Below are 15687 nucleotides of genomic sequence, written 5' to 3' on the forward strand. Positions count from 1 at the left end.
TCAACTGTAAACAAACCAACATAAAGTTTAAGTGTATAGAGGGTATCTGCACATTTCTAAAGTGCCAATTTAAGGACTTTTTAATACCTCTAAAATGACAAATTAAACATTGTCCAAATTGTCAAATATTAGAGGCAGAAATTGTGAAAATGCTCACAACGCCTCGCAACACGAGGCGTTGTGAGCATGTAGATCTGCTATTTTCACAATAGAAAGTATTTTTTTCCCTTTTTTTTTACTTTCGACTTTCTCTGGTGGGAGTCGACTTGTGTAATGAAGTCGACTGAGTCGAATTGTCGACTTTTTCATTAATGCCCTAGTATATAGGGTTATACTGACCCATCTCAAATCCTCCATCTATCAGTCCGGTCAGATTATATTATAAAGTACATATATATTCAGTATATATACGTAGGTATAAACTGACCCATCTCAAATCCTCCATCTATCAGTCCGGTCAGATTATATTATAAAGTACATATATATTCAGTATATACGTAGGTATAAACTGACCCATCTCAAATCCTCCATCTATCAGTCCGGTCAGATTATATTATAAAGTACATATATATTCAGTATATACGTAGGTATAAACTGACCCATCTCAAATCCTCCATCTATCAGTCCGGTCAGATTATATTATAAAGTACATATATATTCAGTATATACGTAGGTATAAACTGACCCATCTCAAATCCTCCATCTATCAGGCCGGTCAGATTATATTATAAAGTACATATATATTCAGTATATACGTAGGTATAAACTGACCCATCTCAAATCCTCCATCTATCAGGCCGGTCAGATTATATTATAAAGTACATATATATTCAGTATATACGTAGGTATAAACTGACCCATCTCAAATCCTCCATCTATCAGGCCGGTCAGATTATATTATAAAGTACATATATATTCAGTATATACGTAGGTATAAACTGACCCATCTCAAATCCTCCGTCTATCAGTCCGGTCAGAGATGTACAGTATGTTTACATATACAGTATATAGATAAACAGTTCATACATATAGATATAGTTTATACTGACCCATCTCAAAGCCTCCATCTATCAGTCCTGTCAGGGAACTGGGTTAGGGTTAGGGTCTATAGGGTTAGGGTTAGGGTTAGGGTCTATAGGTTTAGGGTTAGGGTCTATAGGGTTAGGGTTAGGGTTAGGGTCTATAGGTTTAGGGTTAGGTTTAGGGTCTATAGGTTTAGGGTTAGGGTCTATAGGGTTAGGGTTAGGGTTAGGGTCTATAGGTTTAGGGTTAGGGTCTATAGGGTTAGGGTTAGGGTCTATAGGTTTAGGGTTAGGTTTAGGGTCTATAGGTTTAGGGTTAGGTTTAGGGTCTATAGGTTTAGGGTTAGGGTCTATAGGGTTAGGGTCTATAGGTATAAACTGACCCATCTCAAATCCTCCGTCTATCAGTCCGGTCAAGGAGCTGCTGAGGTCAAACCTTCTCTCTATCTGAGTGATGGAACTCTTCATGTAGCTTCCTGCCAGGGCCTTGGAGAAGTAGACCAATGACAGGGCTGCAATGAACATCTGGAAGAGAATAGACCAATGACAGGGCTGCAATGAATATCTGGAAGAGAATAGACCAATGACAGGGCTGCAATGAATATCTGGAAGAGAATAGACCAATGACAGGGCTGCAATGAATATCTGGAAGAGAATAGACCAATGACAGGGCTGCAGTGAACATCTGGAAGAGAATAGACCAATGACAGGGCTGCAGTGAACATCTGGAAGCGAATAGACCAATGACAGGGCTGCAAGGAATATCTGGAAGAGAATAGACCAATGACAGGGCTGCAGTGAACATCTGGAAGAGACGTAGACCAATGAGAGGGCTGCAATGAACATTTGCAAGAGAAATAGACTAATGAGAGAGCAGCAATGAACATGTGGGAGGAGACACAAAGAGAAGTGGACCAATGGCAGGGAAGAGACAAGCCCATTTACCGTTTAAAAAATAATTAAAAAAAATCATGAATACTTTTGTGTAGACCGTTTTCCTGAGCTCCCCTATAGAGGGCAGTGCTCCCCTTGCTGAAGTGCAAACAGTAGTGTAAAAAAAAGTGTTGAAAGCTATTGCAAAAAGAAGAATATATGCATAAAGTGACCACAAAACATTCAACGCTCATAAGTGACACGTCACACACACAAAAAAGCTATACTCAAAGCACAACTTAACAAACAGTGCCAAACAAAAAAGTGCACATAACAGTCAATGCTAGTCAATGCAACACAAGCCATATCAACACAGCAATAGTGCTCAGTTCAACCAACACAACCCAATAGTGCAGGGCCAGAAAATAAGTGACCAAAGTCAGTGCAAATAAATCAAGAATATATATTTTCCTTTTTTAAGCAATAAAGGGAGCCACAGCAAGACGCCACAGCAACCCTCTCAGGGAAAAGTACGTTAGAGGTCAGAGTCAGTACAACTTTGTTCCAGTAGTGCAGGGTAACAGTTGTCCTAGGTAATCCTATTAGGCCTTGGCAAGCGACCATCATGAGTCTTGTTGTATTGCTTAAGTTGAGAGCGACCGGCACAAAGGACTTTACAAGTAACCAGTAAGATGCCTAAGGGTGACATAGGACCTCGCCCTAAAGGGCCATGTCTTGGCCATCTGGCCATGGTGATGTATATCGGATCAGTTACCCATAATGGAGACCCCTGGTACCCATATATGGAGAACCATGTACTGTATATGGAGATATGCTGTGAGAGCCCAAACATGCTCACTCAGCTATTCGTTATGTGAAAGTCCTATGATGTCTATAGTTGCGTTTAAGCCTGTTAATTCGCATTAAGGGTTTTGCACAAAAATATTTTCATGGAAACACTTCAAAATTCAAATAAACTTTCATTATCCGCAAAAACTTTTATCCGCTTGGAGGAGGTGGATTTTGAGGCTTTATCGAATAAACTAAATGTGCATTTGTGAATGGAAACGGGTCAGACAATAAATTATGAAATGGAAACAGGCTAAATTTGCTTTGTCTGAATGAACATTTTTGATAATTCGCTTCCTATATTCGAATATGTTTATGGAACATGACTTATGACATCTGACATCATACATACAATCCATTTGCTGCCCATATATGGAGATCCCTGTCTGTAGAACCAGCCACATAGGTATGGGCTGTCTTGGCCATCTGTCTTGGCTATATATGGATTCTGTTAGTGTGGTATGGTGGCCAAAGTGGCCTCCATATATGGGCATTCCCATATGAAGTCCTGTTAGGTATGGGCTTAATATTGATGACATCAGGGATCTCCATATTAGCCTGATACTTCAGTCCGCACATCACCACCCCCTGTTGGTGGGTGGTGTTAGTGTGGACTGAACCCGCAGATATTTTATTTTATTTCAGGCTCGCCTGAAGAGCGGGCGAATTGAATGGGCCAATCAGGGTTGTATGCTTGGGGCACGTGGTTTGGCTGCTCCGGTCTCAGCCCCCTCCAAACAGAGCTCTTCTGCCCACGTCAGAGCAGTGTAGGCCCACGTGAGATTCCCTAGTGGACTCTGATTGGTGTCCTCTGCCCACGTGAGAGTCTAGTGGACTCTGATTGGTCCGTGAAAACTGTCATGGCGGAGTCAGACTCGACTCGAATTATTTTAATAAACTATACAATAGTGCCGTTTCATTACGTTTTAATACCATTTTGCACTAACGTAAACATGCAGTCATATAATATGTTATGAGAAATAACGTATTTTTGCAATGACACGCAATGACATGTGTGTGTGTGTGTGTGTGTGTGTGTGTGTGTGTGACGTCAATAGGCTTTAGCCCGCCCCCGCTGAAGTAGAATGTCTGCTCGAAATATCAGACTCTCTCCCTCACGTAGTGTGGTGTGTTGAGTCTGACGCTTGCAGTCAGGCTATCTCCATATATGGGCATAAAAGGGATTCTGTTAGTGTGGTTCTCCTGACATAATATCTCCTTATTACCAGTAAGACACTCTAAGGCCGAAAACGCTTGATGTGATGTCACAAAATGTATGAAATCCACAGGCACGGCATTAGCTATCACCATATAAGGGTCGTCCTTAGGATGTCTTATTACCAGTAAGACACAGTGTTGGGGAAGTTACTTTGAAAGCATAACTTGTACAGTTACAAGTAACTCACCATGGCAGTAACTTGATCAAGTTAAAGTTAAACCCCTGGAGGAATGTAACTCATAAAGTTTCAAGTTACATAGAAAAAGTTACTTGAGTAACTCAAGTTACTTTTTTTCAGCGTTAAGTTGAGAATGTACATTTGGTGTACATGACACAAAATATAATATCCTACAAAAAAGTCACATGCCAGCAGAACATTGCCTCTCAACTGAGTGTTGTTTTATTTCAAAAAAGGTTGACATTTTCTTTAGTAAACATCTGTGATCCTAAAATAAAGTAAAAAAGAAAAAAAGAAGAAACTTATGATCTGTTGAGGACATTTGATCGTTAATCTTAACAAAACTTAAATGTAAAATTATAACTTCGCTTGTAACTTCTTGTAACTTGAGCCAAAAATGACCCAAAAAGTATCTCAGTTACTTGACGAGTCACAGAAATATGAAGGTAACTCAGTTACCAGCAAATTACAGCAAAGTGTAACTTAGTTACGTAACTCAGTTACATGTAACTTTAACTTCCCCAACACTGGTGGTAAGACACCATGGGGCTTTTAAGCCGTGACATCATTTTGTAGGCAGAGGAGAACTCTGCCCCCAGAGCATTTTCGGTCCCTCGCTATTTCAACAGATCCGAGACAAAAATAACGACTAAAGTATAATTCTAACACTTTCCTTTCAACGACAAAGAGAAGAAAAATGTGTAAATAGTAAAAATAGTAAAAAGATTCGCGGAAACTGGGGGCAGAAATTCACAACATAATCACTAAAATATCCTCACTGTCAGGCAGAAACCTCGTATCTCCAAGTTTCAAATGTGTACGTCTTTTGGTAAAGCAAAGCCCTGCTTCATCATACAAGACTGTCGCACAAAACTAGTGAAAACAGCCAATCTACAAGCACACAACGCCTCACATCGCGAGGCGTTGTGTGCTTGTAGATCTGCTGTTTTCACTAGTTTAGTACATTTTATAGATGATAAATACAAAACGGTTTTGGACATACAAGGTTTCCACCCGACAACGACGATATTCTATAAATATAAGGTGCTGGGAGTGAACATTATAATGTAGGGGTGCGGATTAAAATAATATTTATGGGGTGCCCTGAGACAAAAAGGTTTGGGAACCCCTGCTATACGGCATTCTCAGGAGGAAAAGAAAACCAGCACTGTTTTTTTTTCATCAGGTTTTCATTGTGGATGATGACAAGAGGGCATCTACTATTACATTTTTCTTAGAGCCGCATCCCACTTCCAAGCCCATACACGCCCATTTCGCCTCCACTTCAAGTCATAGCTAGAGCAGATGTCGGTAGAGCGTAGGGAATAAAACCGCCCATAACTCTATCATTGGCCCCCCGTTGCCATGGTGACCGCCGTCCATTGGCTCGTATTCCCAGCTATGGGACCGGCGGATCCAATTTCAACCGAGGGGGGCGTAGCCAGAACACACACACACACACACACACACACACACACACACACACACGCACACACACACACACACACACACACACACACACACACACACAAAAATAGCTAATAGTTAGCTCACAACTTTCCACTTTTCTCTTTCACCTCAATCGCAGTAACATCCGTATACACCACGTCATCGCATCACCAATACGTTTTATTTATTATTATTATTTATTTTTTTCCAATTTTTTTTTTTCAAACATTTTTTTTTCTCAAACATTTTTTTTTCTCAAAATTTTTTTTTCTCTAAAAATTTTTTTTTCTCAAAACATTTTTTTTTCTCAAAAAACTTTTCTAAAAAAAAACATTTTTCTCAAAAAACTTTTTCTCAATTTTTTTTTCTCTAAAATTTTTTTTTTGAGAATTTTTTTTTCTCAAATTTTTTTTTTCTCAAAACATTTTTTTTTCTCAAAATTTTTTTTTTCTCAAAATTTTTTTTTTCTCAAAATCTTTTTTTTCTCAAAATCTTTTTTTTCTCAAATTTTTTTTTTTTACTCAATTTTTTTTTCTCAAAAAATCTTTTTTCTCCAAAAACTTTTTTTTTCTCCAAAAACTTTTTTTTTCTCAAAAAACTTTTTTTTTCTCAAAAAAAGATTTTTTTTCTCAAAAAACATTTTTTTTCTCAAAAAACATTTTTTTTCTCAAAAAACATTTTTTCCTCAAAAACATTTTTTTCTCAAAAAACATTTTTTTCTCAAAAAAACCATCAGATCGTGGCCACCCTGTACCTCAGGGATTTGTTTTCGACTAATATTTACTCCTATAGACGCAACGCGACGACCTAGAGGGGAGGCCGGCGTAGCCGGCCGACCTTCTAGTTACTGACAACATTGTTTACCCAGAGCTCCTTGAATTATCCATCCTACTGTTTAACCTACAGAACATGTTTTTGATTTCTGATGTCACCACATTAATCATTATGTTTTCCTGTTTTTATACTTGAGGGTTCCTCTATAAACCCATTGTAAATTCATCAGTGGAGCAGCGATCTGTCGATCTGTAGATGGAACGTTGTGAAAGCCCCCGGTGGTCCCCAGATGGTCTGTAGTACCTGTACCACTAGTTAATGTTATGATGATGGTCTGTACCAATAGTTAATGTTTTAATGATGGTCTGTACCACTAGTTAATGTTTTAATGATGGTCTGTACCTCTAGTTAATGTTATGATGATGGTCTGTACCTCTAGTTAATGTTATGATGATGGTCTGTACCTCTAGTTAATGTTATGATGATGGTCTGTACCAATAGTTAATGTTTTAATGATGGTCTGTACCACTAGTTAATGTTATGATGATGGTCTGTACCACTAGTTAATGTTTTAATGATGGTCTGTACCTCTAGTTAATGTTATGATAATGGTCTGTACCACTAGTTAATGTTATGATGATGGTCTGTACCTCTAGTTAATGTTATGATGATGGTCTGTACCTCTAGTTAATGTTATGATGATGGTCTGTACCTCTAGTTAATGTTATGATGATGGTCTGTACCTCTAGTTAATGTTATGATGATGGTCTGTACCTCTAGTTAATGTTATGATGATGGTATGTATCTCTAGTTAAAGGGCCACTTCACCTCTGGGACAACCCATTCTTATTTTATTGTTGTTTGGGACACGATCAACACAATCCTGAGTTATTTTTTGTGTTCAATCTGTGTTTTTTGATATTTTAGTATTTCAGCATGACTAGTGATGCATTTTGCATCATCAGTGATGCGTTTTGCATCATATGATGCAAAACGCATCACTAGTACATGCTGAAATACTAACATATCTCAATGATGCAGATGGTCTGTATCTCTAGATAATGTTATGATGCAGATGCATAAACACACAGTTAAAAGCACCTTGAGAGTGGAGCACCTGGAACGGTTCTGGTCCTTCTGGTTCTTCTGGTTCTTCTGGTTGTTCTCACACAGAGTCTGATGACTCCTCATCCTGTCTGGCTCCTCCATCCTATCTGTCTGTCTGTCTGTCTGTCCGTCCGTCCGTCCGTCCGTCTGTCCGTCTGTTTTAAAGAATTCTGTTCTTCTTCCTCATCCCCAGAACACTGTCAGCTGCTGCTAACAAACATCCACGATGTTACACAGAAAACTGCGTTCAACTCATAATTGACGTCTAGTGTGTCTTTTGGAGAATTTGGAGAAAACAAAAAAAAGCTGATCAAATTTATGAAGTTCTGAGTTCCACAGAGGCAGCCTCTTAACGTCAGTAATCCTCCAACTGGAGCAAGAAGTAAAGGCCTACTCAGTTATTTGTATTTTTACTTAAGTAAAAGTATCAACACAGCGATTCAGAAACACTGTATTCACAGCCCGCCCACTCAGCAACGTCCTTGGTGCTGAAGTCACGTTTTGAAGGGTAAACCCTGCTAAAAGCCCATAGAGTTAACACAGAAATCGCAAATTTAATGCAATTTCCGAATAGTAATGTATAAAATATGGCTAGCATGATCAAGAACACAAGATAGTAAAAGGTACAAAGCATTATAATTTACTTTACCGTTCAAAATATTGATTTGTTGGCTTTAAGTCCAGCAATTTCTGTATTAATTTCCCCTTCAAAACTGACGTCAGCACCAGGAAGCTGCTGAGAAAATTGCTGAGTGGGCGGGCCGTGAATAGGGCTAATTGCTGAAAGTAAAAAGTCTCGTAGCCCACAAAGTTAAAGCCCTTGAGTTAAAGTACAACAGTATTGGCATCAAAGCTTGTAGAACTATTTTCAAATGTTTATCAAAATAGTAAAGAAAATAAATCAATTTTTTTTTCAAATGCCCAAAAAGTGTAGGAATACGGGTTAAGGTATTCATTATGCAGGATGTCCCATTTCACAATACAAGTACTGATTATGCAGGATGCCTCATTTCACAATAAAGGTACTCATTATATGCAGAACGTCCCATTTCAAATGTGTAGCAAAATAGCAGATCTACAAGCTTGAAAGTTGTGAGCTTGTAGATCTGCTATTTTCAAGTGGTCCAAATCTACTTAAGTACTGTAATACTTAGTACTTAGTTACTTTACACCGCTGATAATCCCTGCTTAACAGAGGCTAACACACACACACACACACACACACACACACACACACACACACACACACACACACACACACACACACACACACACACTAATACACAAAGCTCACAGAACATTCCACTCATTCTTTAGCAGTAAAACAAAGGTCTTCTGTCTTGTTCTGTCGTCTGTTGAGACCAAACCAAACCAAACCAAACCAAACCAAACCAACCCAAACTGTTACTTTATTTTACAGCAGGGGTCTTCAAAGTGGGTTACGTGACGGGGCAGTGTTGGGGAAGATAAAGTTACATGTAACTGCGTTACGTAGCTAAGTTACATCTTGCTGTAACTTGCTGGTAACTGAGTTACATTCATATTTCTGTAACTGAGATACATTTTGGGTGATTTTTGGCTCAAGTTACAAGTTACAAGAAGTTACAAGCGAAGTTATACATTTACATTTAAGTTTTGTTAAGATTGACGATCAAATATTCTCAACAGATCATAAGTTTCTTCTTTTTTAACTTTATTTTAGGAACACAGATGTTTACTAAAGAAAATGTATATCTTTTTGAAATAAAACATAAAACTCAGTTGAGAGGCATATTTCTGCTGGCATGTGATAATTGATAATATTTGGAATTCATCAATATCACTTCACTATGTGGAGACCTGATTTGCACTGTACTTGATGAGTTATTTTTCCATCTACGGCCAACTCTTCAGCAAAAATAGCAGATCTACAAGCTCAAAGTAGGTCTATAGCATTAATAGTGTTTACTCAGGTTATATCCACAGTTAAGTAGGTCTATAGCATTAATAGTGTTTACTCAGGTTATATCCACAGTTAAGTAGGCCTATAGCATTAATAGTGTTTACCAGGTTATATCCACAGTTAAGTAGGCCTATAGCATTAATAGTGTTTACCAGGTTATATCCACAGTTAAGTAGGCCTATAGCATTAATAGTGTTTACCAGGTTATATCCACAGTTAAGTAGGCCTATAGCATTAATAGTGTTTACCAGGTTATATCCACAGTTAAGTAGGCCTATAGCATTAATAGTGTTTACTCAGGTTATATCCACAGTTAAGTAGGCCTATAGCATTAATAGTGTTTACTCAGGTTATATCCACAGTTAAGTAGGCCTATAGCATTAATAATGTTTACTCAGGTTATATCCACAGTTAAGTAGGCCTATAGCCCTAATAGTGTTTACCAGGTTATATCCACAGTTAAGTAGGTCTATTGCACCCCATTTAATATCCAAGCCCCCCCGATCAGCACCCCAGAACCCAATAAAAGAAAAGTTGCCTGGCTGCAACGACCAGCTGCCACGGGTAGAAGCACCGCTCGCTCTGGCAGCTTCCTGTCAACAAGAAAGGTGTGAATTTCCATGGAAACCACGTGATGAAGATGAAGAATACGATGAGCTGACGTGTCACTAACAGACACACGATGAGCTGACGTGTCACTAACAGACACATGATGAGCTGATGTGTCACTAACAGACGCACGATGAGCTGATGTGTCACTAACAGACACACGATGAGCTGACGTGTCACTAACAGACACACGATGAGCTGACGTGTCACTAACAGACACATGATGAGCTGACGTGTCACTAACAGACACACGATGAGCTGACGTGTCACTAACAGACACATGATGAGCTGACGTGTCACTAACAGACACACGATGAGCTGACGTGTCACTAACAGACACATGATGAGCTGACGTGTCACTAACAGACACATGATGAGCTGACGTGTCACTAACAGACATACGATGAGCTGATGTGTCACTAACAGACATATGATGAGCTGACGTGTCACTAACAGACATATGATGAGCTGACGTGTCACTAACAGACACATGATGAGCTGATGTGTCACTAACAGACACATGATGAGCTGACGTGTCACTAACAGACATACGATGAGCTGACGTGTCACTAACAGACACATGATGAGCTGACGTGTCACTAACAGACACATGATGAGCTGACGTGTCACTAACAGACATACGATGAGCTGACGTGTCACTAACAGACACATGATGAGCTGAAGTGTCACTAACAGACACATGATGAGCTGACGTGTCACTAACAGACACATGATGAGCTGACGTGTCACTAACAGACACATGATGAGCTGATGTGTCACTAACAGACACATGATGAGCTGATGTGTCACTAACAGACATACGATGAGCTGAAGTGTCACTAACAGACATACGATGAGCTGATGTGTCACTAACAGACACATGATGAGCTGAAGTGTCACTAACAGACATACGATGAGCTGATGTGTCACTAACAGACACATGATGAGCTGATGTGTCACTAACAGACATACGATGAGCTGATGTGTCACTAACAGACACATGATGAGCTGACGTGTCACTTACAGACACATGATGAGCTGAAGTGTCACTAACAGACATACGATGAGCTGATGTGTCACTAACAGACACATGATGAGCTGAAGTGTCACTAACAGACACACGATGAGCTGAAGTGTCACTAACAGACACATGATGAGCTGACGTGTCACTAACAGACACACGATGAGCTGATGTGTCACTAACAGACACATGATGAGCTGACGTGTCACTAACAGACACACGATGAGCTGACGTGTCACTAACAGACACACGATGAGCTGACGTGTCACTAACAGACACACGATGAGCTGACGTGTCACTAACAGACATACGATGAGCTGACGTGTCACTAACAGACACATGATGAGCTGACGTGTCACTAACAGACACATGATGAGCTGACGTGTCACTAACAGACACATGATGAGCTGAAGTGTCACTAACAGACACATGATGAGCTGACGTGTCACTAACAGACACATGATGAGCTGACGTGTCACTAACAGACACATGATGAGCTGACGTGTCACTAACAGACACATGATGAGCTGATGTGTCACTAACAGACACATGATGAGCTGACGTGTCACTAACAGACACATGATGAGCTGAAGTGTCACTAACAGACACATGATGAGCTGAAGTGTCACTAACAGACACATGATGAGCTGACGTGTCACTAACAGACACATGATGAGCTGACGTGTCACTAACAGACACATGATGAGCTGACGTGTCACTAACAGACACATGATGAGCTGAAGTGTCACTAACAGACACATGATGAGCTGACGTGTCACTAACAGACACATGATGAGCTGAAGTGTCACTAACAGACACATGATGAGCTGACGTGTCACTAACAGACACATGATGAGCTGAAGTGTCACTAACAGACACATGATGAGCTGACGTGTCACTAACAGACACATGATGAGCTGACGTGTCACTAACAGACACACGATGAGCTGATGTGTCACTAACAGACATACGATGAGCTGATGTGTCACTAACAGACACATGATGAGCTGACGTGTCACTAACAGACACATGATGAGCTGACGTGTCACTCACAGACACATGATGAGCTGATGTGTCACTAACAGACACATGATGAGCTGATGTGTCACTAACAGACACATGATGAGCTGACGTGTCACTAACAGACACATGATGAGCTGATGTGTCACTAACAGACACACGATGAGCTGATGTGTCACTAACAGACATACGATGAGCTGACGTGTCACTAACAGACAAACAGACGACAGCGAGTGTCGATCACAGTCACAACCAGAACCAATCGGTGAAGTTCCAGTTGGGAATCCAGTTGTTGTTTCTATCTATCAGTCAGTCTATACTAGTCAGTCAGTCAGTGCAAGTTCTCCTCACCTTTTACTTACACCGAAAATCGATATTCAAACATCAATGTGTTCAGCTTACTGTGGCGACGTTTGCTATTACTTTTTACAGCAATCGGCCAAAGGGTGGCGCTGTAGGAAGCCTTTGAAAGTGCAAACTTTGAAGAGGTATAGCTCATGCTCTGTTTTAAGTACAGCCATGAAACCTGAACACACGTATGCAACTCCTCATGCCGAACAACTTTTCCACCTGACTTTTGACCTCTGACCTTTAGTTCTCCCACCATTTTGAATTATATGAAAAACAGTAAAAATCTATCTCCTCCTCGGATTTTCGCGTCACATACACGAAACCTTTTTTACATGAACTTTGGACCAATTCAGTCAAACTGTCTGGTCGGATTTTTTTAAAGTGAAACATTGTTTTTTTATAATTTACTGAATATTGCAGTTTTATGCAAATTGTTCTTCTGCCTCTAAATCATAAATGCAAAGTGACACGTTCATGGAATTTGGCAAAGATGTAGAGGGTTAGTCCAAATATCACTGAAACCAATCTTATTCCAATTGGCCAAAGGAGGGCGCTATACAAAGCGTTTGAAAATTCAAACTTCAAACGGGCTTAAGTCATGACTCGTTTAGTTTGAAGACATGCAACTTGCTTACACGCGTGCTTTGACTCAAGGGGAAGGCATCTGTGTCTTTGTTAAGTAAGCTCCGCCCTTAGATTTTCCGCCATTTTGAGCAGTTTGTAAAACGCTTAAACCTGCTTTTATTCTGGAATTTTAAATTGAAATATTATTTTTTAATAATTCAATGAATATTGCAGTTTTATGCAAATTATTCTTCTACCTCTAAAACATACATGCAAAGTCACATTTTCATCATGAAATAGTGTACAGGGTTAGTGCAAATATCACTGAAACCTATCTTACCCCAACTGGCCAAAGGGGGGCGCGATATCATTTTGAAAGAAAATAAGATTGCAGGAAAATTCCAGAAACACTCGCTTACATTTACTCAGATTACTTTTACTCCGAGCCTCCAAAATATGGAAAACATCATTAAAATATTATAGCACTCTGTAATTAAATCATTGTTTAATCTAAAGCACTCAGTGTGTCAGTTACATTACATGAACCTTTTTTTAAAACATGACATCGCCATATTCAACAAATATGCGATATTCGAATATTAATTTGGCAGCCTTAGTTCAGACGTCTATAGTTTTAATGATGCTCAGTGACAGCTGTGTATAGTGTGTACTGTGTGTACAGTGAGTGACAGCTATGTACAGTACTATGTACAGTACTACATTAAACATTGAATCAACATAGCTTTTTCAACCTCAACCAAAAATAACCAATCTGACCAAAATTCAACATTGAATCAATGTATTTTGCTATCTGGGTAATGTTAGTGTTTGTTCCTTACTAATCATTACTAGATGCTAGTGTTTGTTCCTTACTAATCATTACTAGATGTTAGTGTTTGTTCCTTACTAATCATTACTAGATGTTAGTGTTTGTTCCTTACTAATCATTACTAGATGTTAGTGTTTGTTCCTTACTAATCATTACTAGATGTTAGTGTTTGTTCCTTACTAATCATTACTAGATGTTAATGTTTGTTCCTTACTAATCATTACTAGATGTTAGTGTTTGTTCCTTACTAATCATTACTAGATGTTAATGTTTGTTCCTTACTAATCATTACTAGATGTTAGTGTTTGTTCCTTACTAATCATTACTAGATGTTAATGTTTGTTCCTTACTAATCATTATTAGATGTTAGTGTTTGTTCCTTACTAATCATTACTAGATGTTAGTGTTTGTTCCTTACTAATCATTACTAGATGTTAATGTTTGTTCCTTACTAATCATTACTAGATGTTAGTGTTTGTTCCTTACTAATCATTACTAGATGTTAGTGTTTGTTCATACATGACACATGAATTAAACAACGTTGTGAGCTTGTAGATCTTCTATTTTTTGAAAAGATTGTAATTTTAGTAAAGTTACATTTATTTTACTTGTAACAGTCTTCCAATAGTGTGTTTACATCTAGTAGTTTCTATAGTGAGGTATCTACTGTAACAACGTTCCCAAATTGCAGTGTTGATACTTTTACTTTAAGTAGGAAAGAAAACAATACTTTTTACACCAGCATGCAACCCTTAACCCTGACCCCAGATTCAGTCCACAGGTGCAGTAACCTGATGTAGACACTAGAGGTCAGCGTGGTGCCACTGCTCAGCATTACCTGCTATAGTTTCACTGTTATTGATATTTTGTGAACAGCTTAACATTTGTTTGGAAAATAACTAGATTTCAGTTCTTTTGAATAACTTTGCCCTACCAAAGACCAACTTTCCCACTTTTAGTGGTGGACTAGTATCTCTGAAAGGTATTTTACTCTTTTTAAGTTGCTTGAGTAAATATTGGATGTGTGAGACTGATTTGAATGACTTTGTTGCTGCGGTTATATTGACCTAGGACAGAGGAGGGCAACTTTGATGATGGAGAGGGCCACCATATTTCCACCTTCACTCCAGAGGGCCACCATATTTCCACCTTCACTCCAGAGGGCCACCATATTTCCACCTTCACTCCAGAGGGCCACCATATTTCCACCTTCACTCCAGAGGACCACCATATTTCCACCTTCACTCCAAAGGGCCACTATATTTCCACCTTCACTCCAGAGGGCCACTATATTTCCACCTTCACTCCAGAGGGCCACTATATTTCCACCTTCACTCCAGAGGGCCACTATATTTCCAACTTCACTCCAGAGGGCCACTATATTTCCACCTTCACTCCAGAGGGCCACTATATTTCCACCTTCACTCCAGAGGACCACCATATTTCCACCTTCACTCCAGAGGGCCACTATATTTCCACCTTCACTCCAGAGGGCCACTATATTTCCACCTTCACCCCAGAGGGCCACTATATTTCCACCTTCACTATTTCCACCTTCACTCCAGAGGGCCACTATATTTCCACCTTCACTCCAGAGGGCCACTATATTTCCACCTTCACTCCAGAGGGCCACTATATTTCCACCTTCACTCCAGAGGGCCACTATATTTCCACCTTCACTCCAGAGGGCCACTATATTTCCACCTTCACTCCAGAGGGCCACTATATTTCCACCTTCACTCCAGAGGGCCACTATCCACCTTCACTCCAGAGGACCACTATATTTCCACCTTCACTCCAGAGGGCCACTATATTTCCACCTTCACTCCAGAGGACCACTATATTTCCACCTTCACTCCAGAGGGCCACCATATTTCCAC

At 39.5% G+C, this 15687-nt stretch overlaps 1 protein-coding gene across 1 annotated transcript in view; it reads right to left on the reverse strand.

Annotated features, from left to right (window-relative positions):
* Positions 1 to 7573, reverse strand: part of slco1e1 (solute carrier organic anion transporter family, member 1E1) — a gene marked incomplete at both ends in the record, with an annotated part of 34761 nt that extends 27188 nt beyond the window's left edge. The window contains 2 exons of the mRNA XM_080740053.1: positions 1406 to 1547; positions 7466 to 7573. Of these exons, the coding sequence (XP_080596179.1) occupies positions 1406 to 1547; positions 7466 to 7573 (250 nt within the window). The remainder of the gene's footprint in view (positions 1 to 1405; positions 1548 to 7465) is intronic.
* Between the last annotated feature and the right edge of the window lie 8114 nt (positions 7574 to 15687).

This window comes from Nannobrachium achirus, assembly GCF_963921795.1.
Source record: "Nannobrachium achirus genome assembly, chromosome: 13".
Taxonomy (NCBI): Eukaryota; Metazoa; Chordata; class Actinopteri; order Myctophiformes; family Myctophidae; genus Nannobrachium; species Nannobrachium achirus.